Raw genomic sequence first — 21,049 nt, forward strand, 5'->3', positions numbered from 1 at the left:
AAAAAAGTCAAAATCCCTTTTATTTAATTAAATTTTAAATGGATCGTATATTTTTTATTGACCCCATAGAACGACCAAAAACAGGGGGTGGGGCATAGATCTCATGCACCCCACACGGTTTTCATTTAAATTGGTTACTCTGCACGCAATGCGTGTGTACAATTTTTTTATCATTATCGATGACTAAATTGAAATTTGATAAATTATGGAGGGACTAAATTGATATTTGAATTGTTGAAATATAAAAAATAAAAATAAAAGTGTGTTGAAATTGAAAAAAAAAAACAAAAAACAAAAATGTAATATTAGTATCATATAAGGGTAAAATTGGAAGATTGTGTGTTGAAATTGAAAAACAAAAAACAAAAGTGTAATATTAGTATCATATAAGGATAAAATTGGAAGAAAAAGTTGATGTACTCTCTAGGTAGTTATTATCATGTCCTCACAATTAATAATATAATATAGAAGTATAGATAATATAATCAACTACAAGAGACTTTAAAATATTAAATTAAATAACTATAAATTATATTTTTTTTAATTAAATGATTAGTTAAATTGAAATTCAAGAAAACAATTAGTTAGAATAGATAGTGAAAATAAGAAAAAAATTGTATGAAACTAAAGTTGGGTAAATTTTATAACTTGTGGCTTTTCAATTTTGTATATTATATAGTTATCGAGCACTGCTTGACGATCATAGGCAATTTGTGTGACTTCATAAATTCGAGCAAACGAGTCAAAGTAATAATCAGTTAATAAATAAATAAATAAGAAGACGAGTGACAATTATTTATTAATTTCAAGATATTATTTTAAATATTGGTAATGAAAACTTATTGAATTGATTCATTTAAACACTGATAATCATAAAAGTTGTAAATAATCTTTCTTTAAAAAGCAAACTAACATAAAAATTAAATTAAAAAATATTACTAAACTCTTCAAAAAGATTTCCCTTGGCCATTCTTTAAAATTTAACCCAGAATTTAATGAACATATGTAATAAAATGTTGAATTCCACTTTGGCATTCGCCTCCTACTCCCCGTGTGTGCGTGCTGCTATGTGGATTCAAGCTCTTCGGCCATGTTTATGCAAGTACTTATATTAGGTCATAATTGCATCAGCCAGAAATGTTTATTTCCCCTTCTTCAGATGCATTGCTGAAAGTCTGCATGCTTTCTTCCCCTTTTCCTTTTATGTTGACCTGCATCAGTATAGCATTCCTACTTCCATGCTTAATTTCTGTTCCGGTGTTGAGTGATCGCGTTGGTTGGTTTTGCTCAGGTGCTCCTTGTAATACTATAAACATAAATTAACTGCATCAACATTTATAAGAAACAAAACTCACTCCCACTGCATAAATTTAAAAATAAGACAAATTAACAAAACTTTTTGAGTTTAGCACATTGCATTGATACATAAAGGACTCAAAGTCCAGACAACATAAGGCAACATGCAAAATTTACAATCGTCATGAATGATTATCGAAGTATGCAATAAGTTGAGCATCAAGATTAGACATTTGACAAAAAGCAAAAAGGTGGCATAAGGTATCTGCTTGCATATTTAGTCTTCGGTATCTTGTGAAGTGTGAACTACCGACCAGTTTAAAAGGCTCACAATGTCACCATGACAACTTGCATTTACAAATCACCAAAGTTTTAGATATAGTTTTGAAAACACAGTCGCCATTTGCCCCATGGTCATTGTTGGCAGCTTACTGCATTTGTTCCAGTTCTTAAAATGAAGAGAAGCTTGGGAATATTTAAAGCTGCAGGTAACATCCCAATCTACAGAATTAGTTCCGCACTTATCTAGCCAGTGTTGATGTAGCAAGGTCTGTTCACTGCCTTTATCTTATCTGGCTAACAAGGATCGACAGATAATAAACAGATAAGCATGGATAACAGATTGAATTTTCTACATACATAGCTTAATCTTATGGTTACATGTCTATAGCAATTTTTCCTTCAGATTTCCGCCTTTTTCGCCCAACAACATCATATTAATGTGTGCACGAGTGCATGTGAGATGTCCATATTTAAACATCATTCCAATTTCACCTTAAAAACTATGAACTGCATATGAAGTAAATGTGGATTAAGAGGCAGGAAAAATTTTCTTCCGTCTTCACAAAACTCTTGTATAGTATAATTGTGTCCAACTCAACAGCGAAAAAGTATTTCAATCATGCACTTTTACATGGTTCTGTAATTGTCAGAGTATCGTGGAAAAGCACGTTCTTAAAAAAATTAAAATAAATTTTCGCTGCATGCATAATTTAACTTCTGCCTTAATGATGAAATGTGAAATAAAATGGGGGAGAGTTTTAAAAGGGAGTTGTTTTTTACATGTTCATGCAGTGTCGTTCAGCTTGTCACCTGTAGCATTTACGTGTCTTTATTTGACAAAAAATCATTCAAAGATTTGAGTCAAGGTCTTTAGTATCACTTTCAGGCTCATATCTCAGTCACAGGTGCTTTGTTTAGGCAGGTAAGAAATGGTCTGCGTTAATATAAAGGTCTGATTCGATTCAGATACTTGTATCAGTCAAAATTCAAATCCATTTAATATGAGAGAATACAAAGATCCAATGCATCCCCAGCAAGGTGGCCTTCCTTCAAATTGGCACATGCAAGGAGAAACACTATTCCTTTGTGATGCTTATGTACAGGGGATACAGAAGACGAGAATGATGCTGATGTACAGGAGAATTAGAAGACGAAAAAAATCAAGTACTAGCTTCAGCATACAAGGGAAACAAATTCATTTCTTGGTTTTGAAAAATACCTTTTACAATTGCTTTTGCTGGCATTTCCCGCGATCACATCACACTGGTCTTCAACTAAAGATGAGAATCAACAAAAATTTATATATGAAGCTTCAATTGTTCACAGATCAAACAATAGATGCAAGCCAAATCAATTAATGATGCTTCCCACGGAATTGGAAATAGAGATGAGCTTCAGAGGTTTCAGAAATTGTAGCTGACTAGTAAAAAACAAACTGTTACCCAGAAAATCATCCCTGAATTACTGTCTGCAAGCCCATTCTAACACATCATACATTTCCATTCTGCAATAATAGATCAGTTATCTTTCTCACATAAGTTGTGACTGATGCTTAACCTAAAGTCTAAGCATTCAAATTATGTTGTAAAAAAAATTATCTGTTCATCAGGTAACGTTCTCTCAGTTTTATTTCTTGCAAGCCTCAAATCACTAAAGAATTTTTCTTTGATGTTGTAATCACTCATATATCTCGTCTCAGACAAAATTCTATTACCTAATTAATAAAACTAAGGGAAATCACTACCTGATCTATAGCACCATTATTATTTAACATCCAATTCAAGCGTACTTCTCCCAAAGAGCCATGATTAGAAAGTGGAAAATAGTGTCACGGTTCTTGCCGACATTTGATTGTCTGGTTCAAGATCCCAATTCAATAAATAACGAGATTCATTTTTCTGGTTTATTTGGATACAAAGGATCCAATTTCGGCAGTTTACTCTCGGCATTCTCTGTCTATAATGCCTATACACAAAGAACCTGCAAAAGAACCACCCTAGAAATAAAGCAAATTCATTGAGAAGATCAAACCAAAATGTTAACAGCACAAATCACTTAACTGATATGTCACAGCACATTCGTTAGATTCGAAAGAGATTGAATAATAATTCAACCCATGGGACAATCTTTGAAGAATCTCCTCCCTCTGGATACCTAATAGCAAAACTGAAGCAGCAAAACTGATAGTAGTGATATATGGATGGTGGTAGGTGTGATGCTAGTAAATTTTGGTAATTCTGACCATTAGCATGATTACAGGTGATGCAAGCATCAGATGCTAGACAGGTAGGAAATGACCATGGTCATTATAAATGTTTGAATGAGAAATAATCCAGGTACTTTTGAGAAGAAATACGTTGAGCCAGACGTATCCAACCACAAAAACTAATGTTCTGAAGATTGTCATACTGGTTAAAAGAACACAGAAAGATGGCTGTCAGAAATGATGGTCATTATTGACTTACAACAGTTGCAGATTTATACAATGCACGGTTTAATGTTAGTCTATCTTTTCAACTGACTCTATCTTCAGAAGAAAACATTGACACAGAATTAAAATCTGTACATCTCCACCATTCTTATTCATCTTCCAAACGATCAGAAAGATGATAATTTAATAGCGTTTGGAAGTAGTAAATCAGTCTGAGTCAATGTTATTATCACCAGATGGTTTTTGTCTTGCCTCCACTAACCCATCTGGAGCTAAACTTAATGCAACAGCTCCAGTCAAAGCCAAAAAATGGCGAACAGCTGGGGAATCTTGATGATGATTATGCAGCCGTGTTATATGCAAAAGCCCTCATTGGGTGGTCAAACTTGCAGCTTAGACCAAACTTGCATATCCCATATCGAGAATAGAAAACACAGAGAGGCTCCCCCTAAAGCCAACAAACAAGGACTAAAAGATGTAACAACAACTGCTCAATGAGTTTCAATAAACAGTTAAAAATAGGTTTGCACCCAACAAAGGCAAATTATTAAGTCTCTTTCACTGTCTTCACTAGTTAATTTAATATAGCCTATCCATTTGTTCTCCATTCTTAGTTACTTTTATGATCTCTCTTTTAAAGGACATGGAACGCATGGAAGCACTAAGGGTAAACATAGTGTGGTATCATATTATCAACAAACATCCCCCAGAGTCACCAATATGTGGGAAAACGTATAATCGAGGGTCAAAATTCAAATCTAGTCTTTTGTCACCATTTTCTTCAGTCATCAGCTGTTATTCTGCAACAACCGCTACCCTTTTCTTGCATCATCATATAAAATTAAACACATTTTTGGTTCGGTTTAGATATTTAACAAAAACAAAATATCTTTCCCAAAAAAAGAATAACTACATTTTCATTCTATATCTGAGTTTCTTTTGGTACTTCCTCGGCCCAAACCCCTTCTACCAGACTGAACAATCAATGAATTAAAAGTAAAAGAGAAGCAAGCAAAATGACAATGAGAGCCCTATGCCAGGCCAAAATTGGGTGTACGTGATTATAAAAGGGCTCCGAAATATCAATAATCCAATGATTAAGAAAAGAAAATGAATAGAAATAAACTACAATGCGAGAAAACGTTTGAGATGTAACATTAATTAAAACTATGAAAAAAGGAAGACTCTTGTCACCCGATTATATGGTACAATTCTGTATATTTAATGAATGAGAGGATTTTTAGACGTTAAGATGGGTGGATGTGAAAAATTTAAACTTTGAGATATCCCTTCTCTTAGAGGGTAAGGGATACCATTACCGTTTGTAGTTTCTTTGCTAGCATTATTATCGTGTAATTCTGAATCTTGAGGTGGTTTCCCTTTCTGTCTATTCCCCATTCATTCACAACCAAAATGAAATAGACTTTGCGATGATAAAACTATATGCAAACAAAGTACTGCACATCTCAGAAATTCATTCACTATGTCAAAAAATGATTCAACCTGACTTACAGGCCATATAGGAAGTCCAAGTGGACTCAAGACACAATCAGGAACTGGGACAAATCTTTCCCTAGGATGGTAAAATTTACATACACCACCAAATTTGCAGTCTCCAGTTTTCACATAGAACTGGCATTCAGGCTGACCCGGTCTCTCAGGGAACACATTATCTCTCTGATATGCATACTGCCCCAATTGTAGAGTGCCCAAACGAAACTGGGATCCTGCATTTACAGCTTCGCCCTGGGGTGACGCCCCATCAGCAAAACTGGTTCCTGCTGTTGGTCGTTGATTTTCTGAAGGTGACACTGAACCCAGCTGATCCTACACAAAGAAATAACTAGTAAAATTCAACCTTGCAATATCTTGTATTTTGCATACTTGGGTCAAATGCAAAACACGATAAATTTGTGCTAATCAATGGAGATAGAACTTAGTAAATAAAGAATAAAAGGCAACTGCATGAGAAATTCAGTCTCCAGGTTTGTTTTTAATCACCAGTATAATCTATTCATGAGAAGTACATGGTAGATGTGTATTTCCCAAATCAACAGCCCAAGTGCAACAAAAAATTTCTGAGCAGAGTTAGCAAACTTATTGCCAACGTAGTTCAAAATTGAGTTGAAATACCAACATCGCACATTCCATTATAAAGAGAAATTTTATCAATTTTTAATGGAGAAAATAATAATGCATGGAAACTATACTATATTGATGTTTAAATAACTACAATGTATGTTCAGTTAACATAAACTATATTCATTATTAATAATAGCAAACAACAAGAAAAACAATGGAAGAATCAAGAAGTGAGCTTTTGAATGATATTATACAAACTCAAAAAATCCATGAAATATGAATTCGAGTTGAGCAGCTTGTGAGAAAGTCTCGTTCATCTTAATAATCCCCAATAAAAGTTAACAAAAGAATAGCTTTTGGCTGTGTTAAATACGGTTAAGAAAAATAGCCTTTAGAATTTAGCAAAATCGTACTTAAAAGAAAGATTAACAAGCTGAATGCAAACCTTAATACTTCACATAGTTACAAAGGTCATATGTAGTGACAGTTCTTAATCATTTGCTTAGATTTCAAAAAATCGATGGGCACAAGCATGCCCACAATTATGCAAGCAAAACGAAGAAACAAAATGCATCAGAAAAATTACGGTATATAAGTTTCATCCTGGGACAGATACAACCCCCTGAGCACAACCATAGGTGTATAACTTGAAGGGTTTTGCCACCGTGAACTGGGGATAAAAGAAGCTCTCGTCAAGGGAAATGACAGCAGGCCAGTAGTCGGAGAATGGATAGGAGGATATACAGAAGAACCGCGTAAAGAGACCATCGTGTTAGATGGCTTGAGGATGGTGGAATTCACAAGTGCTCTCAAATTTGCAATGTCCATTTCTCATAAAATATGCACATTCAATTTCATTCTGCAGGAAAATGCAAAAGGGAAAAATCAACAATTACACACATATATATATATATAAACACACACACATATATAAGGGTCCTCATTTCCACTTCCACTTGAATGGGAAAGATTGGAACTTCAAAGATATGCAACGGTCAATGTGGTTTGATATTTATAGTGGAAGTGCCATAAAACGCGAATCAAGATCCATGATACGAAAACAATCTAAGAACTACTATGTTCATTGTGTCAATTGCAAATTAGTACAATTCAGTTCAACATGTGAAGTTACAGTACATATAAAATGTGAACCTTCCATGGTACTTTTGACTTACACAAAATATACAGAAATATAATCATTATTTTACCCTAAAATATTATGGTTTAAGTAACAAAATAATAATTTTGTTGAGAGGGTATGTAGAAATGGTAAAAATATTTATCTTTCAAAAGCAGAATTGTATAATTTTCTCATTGATAATAATACAATATCATTAATAGAAAAATACATTAATTTTTTCGATAAGCATTCAATTGTCCTTGCAACTAATTGTAATTTTAAAGAGTTTATTACAGTAAAAAATAATTAAAGACAAAATCAAAAGACATACTGTAATCTTTCAGTTTATTAATAGTTGCCAGAGCCAAGAAGTGAGTATAAATTTTCATGAAAATTTCATGCCTGTCTATGAATTAAATGGTGGAAGTGAAATAGTAAAATATTCTAAACTGTGACATGGTTATGAATTTTTTATACCAATACTAGGGTTCGATCAATTTGGTTAAAAAAATTCAAAGACATAGATAGATTAATGTTGTATCATATCTTTATTCTTAAAGATTCAACACATGCTAGTGCCCATGCCATTTTCTAGTATCATCTATATTACCTATAAAAGTGTGGATAATCTACAATATTTTCCAATTGTGCATTGTCTATAATACCCTTCATGCAAAATTCAACAAAATAAATGACATAAATTGCTCACACATTTTCCTCATCATTATTACTAAAACCTTTGTATGTGACCGTTGTATATTCATTATTTAGAGCTTTATAAATAATACCCTTCATGCAAAATTCAACAAAATAAATGACATAAATTACTCACACATTTTCCTCATCATTATTACTAAAACCTTTGTATGTGACCGTTGTATATTTAATATTTAGAGCCTTATAAATAATATATATCTATATATATACCTATCATGAGTCGCGATTTGATCATCCTGATTAATAATTAATAAGAATTGATTATCCTATTGTTATTACTATCTCATTATTATTTATTATCTCATGCATCATCATTTTGTGATGTTGAATTTAATTGTTTTTAATTAACAAAAAAAGAAGAAAAATTTGAAGAAGTTATGCACGATATTAATCTAATCTATTGATAACATTCTAATAATATTCAATTGAATTGAAAAATATTATTATATTTAAGTAATTATAAATTATTCTAATTCAAATTTATTAACTTTTTAATGTCCAATATATATAGAATTCATTAGTACATGATTTTACTTTTCAAATGATAATAAGAAACATCTTAAAATATAAATATATAGTGAAAACGAATTCAAATTTTCTGTTAATAGTTTCGAACCTTAGCAAATGTAATTCTAAAAAAATGAGAGGATAATGATTATGATGATACATGTTACTGAAGATTAATTTAGAGTAGTGATATTTTTTTCTCTTTTCTGAGATAGAATAGTGATATTTCAATTATTAATTTAAAGAAATGAATCTCCATTTAATAAAATTGTTGGAAATGAAATTTTCTTAGTTCACTGCTTTAAGCAAATATAACTAGGGCAAAGAAGGGGTTAGGGATGACAACTTTCCCCACAGGTTTGGGACCCTGCGGGGAAAACCCGAAATAGGGATGAGATCCCCGATTTTTTTGGGTTAGGGTTCGGGATCGGGTATTTTTTAAAATCTTCGAAGTAGTTCGGAACGAATATGAGCTTACTATCCCCATCTCCGAACTTACCTCGCCCCGCCCCATTGTCATCCTTAGAAGGGGTGAATGGAGTATTTATTTACTTTATTTTCAATTCTTGTGTTTAAATATATTATTTTTTTTTCTCAAAATACAATTTGTGTCCATAAACTTTCTTTAGCTAATGTAACGTTTTATTATTATTTTATATAATTTATTGACTAACAAGATATAGGTTTTTTATTTATTGACTAACAAGATATAGGTTTTTGAAAAAATTCGAATTTACGATATTTACGTTAGAATATAACTTAAAATGAAAAATTGTTGTCACATGTTCTTAATTACTCCAAAATTATAAGTAAGTACTATTTTAGATTTTCAAGATGTAATTTTTACATTTTAGGAACATATTTATCAATTAATTGATGTAATGAGTAGATAAATATCAACATCATATACTAAAATGTTTTCTTCCACTTTTATATTGCTTAATTGATTAAAATATATTCATATAATTCTATGTACACTCTTATATTGCTTAATCAATTCAAATCCTTTCATATCATTGTATTTGTATTGTTATATTGATCTATCTTTTTTCGAACGAAATGTTGTTTGATGGATTGGATCGCTATGCAAAGATTAAAAATATTTTTATTATTAATTTATTTTTTAGTTATTTAGAATATGGGTTCACGTGCGAATGCACGTGCTTTTATGCTAGTATATATAAAAATATGAGAAGAGTAATGTAATGAAACATCAATTGATTATCAATTGACATTCCTAACAGATAAAATTCGGTCTCATTTAATTAGTGCAAATCATCCAACAAAAATGTGCAAAAATAAATGCCAAATTGTAAGATTCCGAAGTAAAATGTCATGAAATTAGTTAAATGACCGAAAGGAAAACAAAGTATCCAAACCGGGCGAAGTAGATAACCCAAACCATTTAGAGCAACTCTACCAGCAATCTCAGCCTTATATCTCTAGGATGATTAAATTTGCACGTGGATCCAAATGTGCATGTTCCCGTTTTTAGGCAATACTGGAGAAGAGTTCAAAATATACAAACAAATATATTAACAAGATACTTTGTAGAAACAAATAGCACATTAATGTTCAAATTTATGTTGAGTAACATACACTAAGAGAAAATAGAAAAAACAGAGAGGATTAAAAGAAAGCACTTAAAACGTGAAGGATGATCTCATTGAAATAGGATGTAAATTGATTTTCCTGAAATTAATTTACTGGCCAAAACTTCTAAAAACAGGAACCGTGACTGTTTTTTAAGCTTTTGCCCAGTATTTCTTCCCAGTAGCAGCTTCCTGAAACTGAATAATAATTAGCCAGAAAAATTACCTAGAAAAAATGGTTCCACAAACAAAGACAATATAAATAGATGCATATTTGACATTCTGGTTGCCCTATTCTTTCTGGATACTCGCCTCTCATCCTTGAAGTAGCAATAGCCTACAGACAAAGTTATCATCAAATCAAGAAGGGATACAGAGGTGTTTTGAACAATATGTAGAAGGCAGACTAATAAACCACCAAAACCCCAGAAAAATATATCAGTGGGCTCTAGTTAGGTTGGTAGTTTAATTGGTTGAATTCAGGTTAATACCATATAGCACATGCAAAGAAATACTCATTTTTCATTAGCTTTTTATGGCCAACGTACCCTGCCAAACAACTTAAAAGGCTCAACTTCTAATTTCCAGAAATGCAAAATTGAATGGGTATGTCTTATTTTGTCCATCCCCTTAACAGCTGTCTTAGATTGTCAAGTCCTTCATCTAAATTACAGAACTAGCCAGACAAGAGAGTCGCCTACAATTTGAGGGCAGTCAACGTCCATAGATTCAAAGTATCACCAGGAAATCAATTCAGTATTTGGTATCTCATAATCACGGATCGAGAGAAATTAAAATATTTGAGGGTACTCAACGCCCACAGCAGCAAGGTACAGAATGTAGAAGTACATGGCAGCTCACAACAAAAATATTTTATATGAATAGTATTTCAACAAGCAAAAACTCTGTTCATATACTTGGTCAAAATTTGTCACCCAGCCAAAACTAATATAAGTATTCTATACCAGTTTCCAGTTGGGCGGGTGGTTAAATCGACACGTTGCCCCAAATCTGCAGAGCCCCTGTTCGAATGTAATATGAAGAATTTGGTCCGTCTTCACACACAGGATAAGATCCAGGCTCCATCTGTTCCCTTGATCTCGGATTCATTTGCCACAAAGCATCTGAAACATCAGATGTTTCAGTTTGAAACTCTTACCCAAAGGAACCTCTTCTTAACATATATGTTACAGGGATCAACTGAATTTTGCATTTTATTTGCTAAAGTGCTTCCTTTCACATAAGTGGAAGAACACAAGGCAATCAAACTTCTAATTTTCGCAACACATAGTCAAAATGAAAGGTTATGGCTAAAAGCATAAGTGAACTGTGTTGCTGAGTTCTCCCAATGAGAAATAACAAATTCTCACTAAACATAAAGTATAGGTGAGATTCCAAGCACATGGATTGTGATCACTAACATTAGGGCGTCTTTTTCCCCTTCCAATCCCACTATACATTTCAGCATGTTAGAAAGCTCTAGTATTTCAATAGTAATTATGTGTAACTAAATCGATGTAAATTATATTCACCATTTCCTTGAATTTTTCATCTGTTTTTATCACATGTTATATTCAAAAGATGTTGATGCTGATTGAAGCCTTTAAACCAGAAAATACACCCTCTCTAACGTGATTTTTTTCCAAAAACAAAGAGCTACGTCAGCTGACACCGGAATAGTTCGAGCCAACTAAAAGTTTCACCAAAAGTAAAATTTTCTAACTCTCGAAAGTTTATTTAATTTAATCCATACGTTGTGCGTGTCCAAAGAAAATTTTGATGGTCAAAATAAAATTTTAAACTTTCGCTATCATTTGAACACGAGAAAACATATGTCCCAACACATGCAACGGCAAAAAGGACTGAGAGACGAATGGGGTGGAAACTGGCATGAAACAAACTTAACAAACTACTTCCTAGCAACGATCGAGCAAACACAAGTAGAATGGAGGTTATTACGCACACGAAGCAATCATCCTATCATCGTTTACATTAAACAAGAAAAAGAAGCACAGCTAGAGCTAACCAGCATGGATCATTGCGAAACTGAGGAGGATCAAAGAATCCACGTCGAGGATCACAAAATCGACAAAGAGTCAATAAACTAAGGTACCCAGAACGAAGAAAAGAAAGAAACCTTGAGTTTGGGGATGGAGGTGAAGGAGGGAGGAGGAGGACGAAGAAGCAACTGTGGTGACCGACACCCGCGACATTGGAATCAAACACCCAAACGACACACCATTTCGATCCTCAGAAATCATCCAAAAAGATTCGTCTTCTCACCTCAGCTATCTTACAGGTGGAGGAATCAACGTTGAGATACAGTGCGGAAAGAAATGGAGACCAGAGAAAGGAGTGTACTCGGGTCACAGGTGGGCTGGGCATGCTCTGCTCTCCACATAAAACAACCAAAGAATAGAATCATCATCATGTCGTCGTCGTCAGTATTATTATTATATAAAATAATGAAAAAAGATTTCTTTTATATTTAATTTTTTTAACGTCCGAGAAACCAACCTACTTAAATCATGTACATACAAAATTATTTAATTGATTTTAAATGCTTACATGATATTTATTAAATGATTAAAGATATAATTACATGATTAAATGATTATATGACATGATTTCATGAAATTGAAGGATTTTACCCGAATATTCGATAATAGACACAGGAAAAGAGACCGGAGACGACCAAGACAAGAATATTTATTTTTCATTAAATATTCTCAAGGCTTCTTAATATGATTAAAAATGATTTAATTTTTCTAAAAATAATATAGTTCGATTTATTTTACGAGTCGAGCTCGATTTTACCCGAAAAGACGGTTTTGAGCAAACGAAGAGTTTTAAAATATCAAAAATGTTATTTTTGGAAACTAAATTTTATAAAATTTTATGTTTCAATTAAATAAGAGTTATTGGGCCCAATTTAATTAAATTGAGTAGGTCTAATTGCTCATATACTTGGAGGCCCAGAACCAAAACCCATTAGCATGCAAAATTAAATCTGTAAATAAGTCACCTAGGTCTTTTGGGAGCCATAGTCAGCCGAAATTTCACAGTGCACACACCAAAATTTCGAGAACAGGAGAAGGAAGAAAAGCTAGGGTTCTTCGTCGTTCGGTCGTCCAACTTCGCACCATCGCCAACGATTGAATATTCGAGCGTTATAAACACAAAGACACGTTTTCTAAACTTTTTTACGCATCATTCAAATCATAATATGCATGTTTCAATTATTTTTGCGTGAAAAATATTTATGTTCGATTGTTTAACGTTTTGTCAAATATTTTCAAAAGTTTTCGACGTTTTTACGTATATGTGATCATGATATGATTCCCAACTAGTACGCTGCCAACGTAGGATGAAATATGAAGGGAATATGAATAAAATTAAAAGAAAACAAGGCTGGATTCACGCATAAGCAAGGGAGAGAGGCACCTAGATATTTGAGGGTTTGGAGTGGTTTTCATGATTCAAGGGGCTCGGCTAGGATGCATGGGGTGTTGGGGCTCGGCTAGGTCTTGAGGAGGGTTCGTTCGGATGTGATTAGGTACTAGGAAGGGTCCTAGAAGGGCTAGGACTCGCGCATCGTGGCTGGGGAAGAGTCCTTGCTTGATAGGACTCTTCCCGTGTGTGTTCTTGTTCGGCCAAGAGGTTGCAGCGGGGAGGTTTGGGAGAGGGCTGGGCTAGGTCATCTAGGAGGTGGCTCACGGTTTCCATAGAGGGTCAGGAAGGCTTGGACTTGGTGGTGGCTCAGGAGAGGAGTCCCACGCGAGAAGGAGAATCAATCGCACCTTAGGAGGTTGCGCGGCTGCTGCTGGTTTCTTGTGGCTTCCTGTGTGTGTTCAAGGGCTTGGGCTGGCTTGGTTGGATCTGTGCATGGTCCAGGGTCGGTGAGGGGCAGGTGGGCTCGGTGGTTGCTCGAGTAGGAGAGTCCTAGGCATGAAGGTGAAGCACGCGCGAAGCCGTGGGTCTTGTTCCAGGAGGGTTGGCGCGAGCTAGGGTCTGGTTCTAAGGGTCAGGGTTGGTCATGAGGGTATCTAGATGGGTTGGCTAGGGTCTGGCTCGAGATGGCTCGACCGTGGCTCGACTAAATTGGGAGATGGCTCGGTGGGTTCAAGTAAGGGTCAAAATCTAAAATTAATAAACATAATTTTGAACCATGGGTCCACGAAGGTGGTTCATGGCTCACAAAGGTAGTTTACGTAATAAAAAGTCTATGTTTAAAGTTTGGGAAGAAAATATTAAAGTTTGAATTTATTTGGGAATTAAACAGCTCACGTATTATTAATTAGAGAATAAATTGAAAGCCTCGAATTAAGCAGAATAAAATTACAAAAAATTAGAGTTAAGCTTAAATAATTATTTGGCATAAGCTCATCTCATTAAAAGTAAGAAAAAATCAAAATCTAGAAATTCTACGTCTAGGGCAAAACGATCATTTTACACTTGGATAATACGTAATAGCTTGGCAGCGTCTCGAAGGTGTTAAATGATATTTTATGATGTTTAAAATGAAAATCTGAAATTTTACGATTTATGGTAAAGTTGTGCACTTTTTACTGTTTAAAATGCTATTTTTGGAAGGCTGTGATATTTTATGTTTTAAAAGAAAAGGAAAAAACATTTTGAGTGATGTGAATTGACTATAACAAATGATATATGATATGTGGGGGATCCGTTTTAAGAAGGAACGGTGAGCTTACAATTTTGTGGAGATGTTGTGAGGGAAAATGCCCTAAAAGGAGTTCGTTTACGGGAAAAAGCCCCAGAGGGAGCCCGACGATCGTATTTCCATAGCGGAGCCTAGTGCCCGCCTCCATGGGCCATGTGGAGCTGAAGGATGATCAGTCGACCAGAGGATAAAAGCTAGTCACTTTCAAGGATCAAACTTCACCTAAAATGATAAAGGATTGAAAGCTTTACGATTAAAATGATTTTACGATTTACAATTTATTTATACTCAAAATCTATTTTAAAATAAAAGTATGATTTTTAATGCTTGTGATTGTATATGTATTATTTGCTACTCATGTTTAGAACATGCTGAGTCATTAGACTCACTAGGTTTGTATGATACATGATTTGATTATTTGAGGAGGCGCTGACGTATAAGTGGATCGAGTGCTGCAGTACACTCCCGAGGGATATTTATTTTTCACACTCGCTTGTTAGATAAAAGATTTAAAATTTTAATGTTATTGATTTTATCAGGGATTTTTATGCTTTATTTTATTGTTAGTTGATCTTTTTAAAGGTTGAAGTAGGATTTTTGGTTAGTTGACGATTTAGGGATTATTTATGCACTTGAGATTCCAAATGTTAATTTATTATGATTTATAGATATGTTAAGTCATTTTATTTAGTATTTTCGAGTTTATGATTATAAAAAAAAGTAGAGATCGTTTTTATGCATAAATATATTGTCATAAAATTTTGACAAAATAAGATTTTGGACGATGAAATGTAGTAAAATATGCATAAGAGCAGGGGCGGAGCTAGAATTTTGATTCAGTGTAGGCTATGATATGCTATAAGTAATAAAACAAAAAAAATCTTTTAATCATAAAACATCACAAAATAACTACCTTACAATTTTTCTTTTCGAGTCTTCATATTTTGAAACCTTTGTACAATAGATTCATTATCAATGGTCAGAAATATATCTTTCTTTACATAGACAATGAGACTATCATTCATCCAATCATCACTCATTCGATTGCACAACCTGTCTTTCACAATTCTCATGGCAGAAAACACCCTCTTTACTGTCGCCGTTGCAACCGCTAGAATTAATGCCAATGTCAAAAGCTTATAAACCAATAGGTACACCATATTTTTCTTTGACATAACTAACTTCTCTGAAAGATCACCAAGTCCTTTCAATCCTTGAAATACTTTGTTAGAACGCATATCACATAAATAAGTTTCAAGTTGATCATCAAGTGTGAGGAGATCAAATCTTGAAAAATCTTAAGAATAAAATTCAGCTAGTTGCATCAATTTTTTCTTGTCAAAAGCATAAAACAAGTTTTGTGGACACAAACAAGCTACACAAGTAACTCTGTACCTGCCTCTGAGAAACGATCATTTAACTTTTGAAGTTGCATGTCGATAACACCATAGAATAAATCCACACGATAATGATGCAAATTTGTCACTTCTAGTGGATTACGATGGGGACGACCACATGGTGCCCAACGTGTGAACATATCATCCATTTTGAGAACATCAATGTAATGTTGCTCACAAAACCAGGGAACCTTTTCTAAAAATGAATCCCAATCATCATATTTCATTTTTTGGAGTGGGTGTTTGCATATTTGTACCAAATCCATTGCATTCACAATATCCTGATCTTTTTTTGCAATGCTGTCGACAATTCACTCGAAATTCCTAAGAAATGTTTCATCAAGTGTAGATTGAATGCAAAATCAAATAAAAGTGCTGACTCCAATAAATTAAATGCTTCAGTTTTTTGATCAGGAGAACTGAAATCATCTTCTGAAATTATTTCAAGCACATCAATGACAGCAGAGAACATGGAAATCAAGCTTATCAAAGAATTGTAATGTGACCCCCAACGTGTATCCCCAACAAGTTGAAGGGTTGTTTCTTGATTATGTCCCCGGCCACTTGAAATCTCACCACTCTCCAATGCCTCGACAATAAAATCTGAATGTTTCTCTCGAATAATATAAGAACGTTTGCAAGATGCTCCAACAACATTTAACACATCACCAACAACACGAAATAAATTAGAAATCGAAATATTTTTCTTGGCCATAGATATAAGAGCTAGTTGAAGCTGATGGGCAAAACTAATGTATGTAAAATGCACATAGGTTCTCCTTTAAAATGAGTGCTTTTAAACCATTAAATTTACCCTGCATATTACTTGCTCCATCAAAACCTTGTCCTCTCAACTTAGACATGCTCAAATTATATCTAGAAAACATCTTATCAATAGCAGCTTTAAGTGAGAGTGATGTAGTACTGGTAAGATGTTCAATCTCGATAAAGCGTTCATTTACATGTCCACTGCTATCCACATAACGGATAACAACTGACATTTGCTTCTTTGTTGAAACATCACAAGATTCATCAACTAAAATAGAGAACAATGAATCACCAACATCTCTGATAATAACATTAATCGTTTCAGTGGCACAAACACTCACTATGTCCTTCTGAATATCAGGTGATATCAACTTGCAATTTTTAGGATCATTTTTCAATATCACATCATTAACCTCTTTATTACGAACACCTAAAAATTCCAATTGGATGAGAAAGTTACCTGGATTAAGAGAACTTTCAGTTTCATCATGACCTCGAAATGAATGCCCTTGTCGCAACAAAACTCTAATACAATCAATTGAAGCATTGAGACGGATACGATAATCATTCCGCATTTGCTTTGACTGTTTATAAGGTCCTGAAATTAATTATTCTGTAATTTGTCATAATTAGAATAATTATTGAGTTGTAAATTAAAATAATTATTTATGCCAAATAAATTCAAGAAGTGTGTTAAAAAAATGTATTTTAGAATATCGGAGAATTAATGATATAAAATACATATAGAGTTTAAATAACACACGAGAGCGAAATAAATACAAACCAGGATTATTGGGCATGTGTTACTATTTTTTTTGTAACTAAATATACATATACATACACACAACTTTATATTAGAAGGGAAGGAGGAATCGAGAGAAGGAAAGAAAGAACTCATTTCCATTTTCGTCACTTTCAGCACCTTTATATTGGACAAGCCATAACTTTCCCGTCCGGCGTCGAAATCTCAAACGGTTTGCGTGGTTGTCTTCCTTACATCAATAGCTTCATTTTGAACCATGAATCGCTACTTTTGATGCTCGTTTCAGCCCCAATCGAACCCTGTTTTGTGGCTGCTCCTGTTCGAGTTTCTTGTTCGATTTTAGGTGAGCTATTGCTTGGTTTTTCTTAGTTCTTTGGAGTATATTGAGCAAGGATTTGAAGCTTAACTTTTACCTTGTTTTTCTTGCGTTTTCCATCTGGTTTTCAGTTTGGTTTTTGGTCGTGAATAGTCTTTTCCGACGTCATCTCCGGCGAGCATCACCTTGAAACCGATAGCAAGTAGTTAAACTCCGATCTTGGTAAATTTTTGCTAATTCCAGCCTTTGTTGATATATTTATAGGCTGTCCGGGTTTGGGTTTTTACCCATTTTGATTTAAATTGTTTTCGTTATTCGAATAGCGTTCTATTGACGTATTTATTGGATAATTGTTGTAGGTTCGGTCATTGGAAATCTTCAAGATATAATTCAGCGAGCCTATTAATTATGTCGAATCGTTTTGTGTGATATTGAAAGATATTATAGTATGGTTGTTATCATTGGAATTAATCTAAGGATTATCGAGTTGATAATGGTTGGAATTTAAATAATGACGAGTGTGGAATTATTCGGCTTATTTTATTATTTTAGGCTAAGAGAGTTCAGTTGATCATTCTTGAAGATCATTTTCGTGGTATAGGTATGTTGCAGCTCGGTGACATACGACGGTAAAACATAAATTATGTTTAATTGTCATTCTGTGTTGCATTGATCGTGTTTATGACTTGTTGACTGTTGTAATTTGTTAAATGCCTTTGTTGTGATATATGTTAATATTGTGACATATTATTGGCATTTAGCATATGACATACTGTTATGACATTCATGTTGGGCCATATCGTTCTTGTTAGCCCATTGTCGATATCCGTTGTTATCCGGCACTGTTGTTTATCTCAAGATCATAGTGTGGCTGATAGGCCTATACACATGAGACCGTAGATGTGATTGAACAATCCCATGGTTAGTGCAGCCTTTTGAGGTGAGCGCTGCGATTGTGTCATCTAGTTCGTTCTGTTGTGTCATCCTGTTATATCGTATCAGCTGTATGGAAGCCGAGTCAGGGGTGTTATTCAGCACAGCTTGGCATACCTCGCATACTTGGCAGGGCGGTTTAGCTGCATGACGATGTAGCTCCCCTGTGTTGTTGCTCAAGCATTATTCCAGTTGTTATCGTACCGTTTGTTGGCTCCTGTTATCCAGACTATTGGTTGAGCCTTTCATGCATTTCATATTACATTTTATTATATGATTATGCATTATTTATGATTATTGTTGTTATTGTTGAACAGTTTCATACCAGAATCCTAACCTCAGTTGTTTCTGAGGGGGCTGTTGTTGTTGCTATTGGGCACCATGGTAAATCTCCCGAATCGTTTTGCAGCATCAGGCCGAGGTTCTGTCAGTGGAGCTCGGGATTGAGGTTGGATTACTTGGTCATGTTCAGTGGAGTCTCCCAGTTAGTTTATATGTATGTCTTGAGTTTGTTTTAGTCTCTTATTGTAGTTTATTTGCCGGGGAGATGCACCGTGTATCTGTAGTGGTATTTGGTTGTTTTTGTGATGTTCTGAGTCGACTCTGTGATATTTATGATCTGGTGAGTATTTGGTAAGTTTTTATTTTTGTTTAGTTCTGGCCAGTGCGGCTATAGAGTGTTTAACTTCGGTTTTGTTTTAATGGCTCTAGTTGGAGTATATTTTGATATAAACTGCTGCTTGAGTTTTTTGGGATCCTACTTTCGGGGAGGTCATGCCAAAATTTTTCTAGGCCCTGAGGTCCGTTTTAAAGTATTTTATACATTTTTCCGCTGCAGCTTTAAATCAAACCATTATTGTTTGATCATTAATTGTCATTAGAGTAAATGGGCCTCACACTATTTGTGCAAAAATGATTGAATGTGCTTATCTTGATTCATCAAAGTTTCACAATTCATTCGAGTTTATGATGTTCGCTGTCATGCTGGCCAACATGAATATTTAACATATCTTTACACTTTCAATTCGTGAGTCTTTCATTAAAAAAAGCCTCCCCTCCCGCTTGTTTTCCCTTAGTTGTCTCGAAGAGATAACAATACAAACAATATGCGGCATTTTTTTTCTACACTATACTCCAACCAATCATCAAATTCATTAAACCATGAAGGATTGAACCGTCTACATTGGCTTACTCCAAATTTTCTTTTTGGAAATTCATAGCCTGAAGGTTGACATGGACCTTTTTGCAAATATGCCCTTCGAACTTGATCCCTAATATTAACATATATTCACAAATTGGAGTCCTAAGTCCAGGATCTGTCGGTAGTTGTCAGAAATCAAATTCTTCAACCCTAACATCTCCAATGCTTTGTATTTCTGTTTTGGATCTTTTTTTAAAAAAAATTTATGCATTGTAAATATTGATTTCCGGATAAACTAAAAAAACTATAATATGTTTAGCTTTATATATATTTATAAAACAACTCGCATTGATTTTTTTTTTAAGTCGTTTTATTTTTTTATGTAATGTTTTTCTAGTTTAATACTTCACAAAATGTGCCAAGATGATGAGAAAATACAATGTTGAAACAATTACAAAGCTATCAACATATAAATCATAATCAATATCTATTACCACTGGTATTAAATAACAACCAATAGATTACATAAAAGTATTATAGGCGCAAATTAGGAACAAATGGAACACACTAAATAGGGGAAAAACAACATCGAACAAATATTAAGATAACAAACACCACTTTTGAAATTATAAGAAAATAAAATAAAAATTAAACCATAAAATTAATAGTTCTGAATTTATACATAACTCCACGTAATTAAAGCTAATCAATTATTGAAGCCCTCTTCGCCCCTAGTTGTTGTCTCCTGCCATCTGCTTTGACCCAAATCTAAGACATTTTCAGTTTTCTCGACAGTGTAATTTTAGGCTTCTAACGGAAGGAACTGTATGTTTTGAATTAATTGTTTAGAGGGCTTTTAAAAAAAAATTGGCCCACTTATATTTATAAATACTATTAAATTTTTTTTGCCCACATTTATAAATACTATTAATTTTTTTTGGCCCAGTGTAGGCTGCTAAGTTCGCCCCTGCATAGGAGCATTGACGACTGTTTAAGTTGTTTGAGGATTAAAATTAAAATATT

The 21,049-nt window shown here is 33.9% G+C and overlaps 1 protein-coding gene and 1 pseudogene across 1 annotated transcript; both read right to left on the reverse strand.

The window, feature by feature from the left end:
• Positions 1-1,214: 1,214 nt before the first annotated feature.
• Positions 1,215-16,820, reverse strand: LOC142523898 (zinc finger CCCH domain-containing protein ZFN-like; annotated as a pseudogene).
• A 34-nt stretch (positions 16,821-16,854) lies between these two features.
• LOC142523899 (uncharacterized) lies at positions 16,855-17,448 on the reverse strand. Its single transcript, XM_075627632.1, has one exon. It carries the CDS (start codon positions 17,446-17,448, stop codon positions 16,855-16,857), a length of 594 nt encoding a protein of 197 aa, XP_075483747.1.
• Between the last annotated feature and the right edge of the window lie 3,601 nt (positions 17,449-21,049).

Source organism: Primulina tabacum, chromosome 14 (assembly GCF_025594145.1).
Source record: "Primulina tabacum isolate GXHZ01 chromosome 14, ASM2559414v2, whole genome shotgun sequence".
Classification (NCBI taxonomy): Eukaryota; Viridiplantae; Streptophyta; class Magnoliopsida; order Lamiales; family Gesneriaceae; genus Primulina; species Primulina tabacum.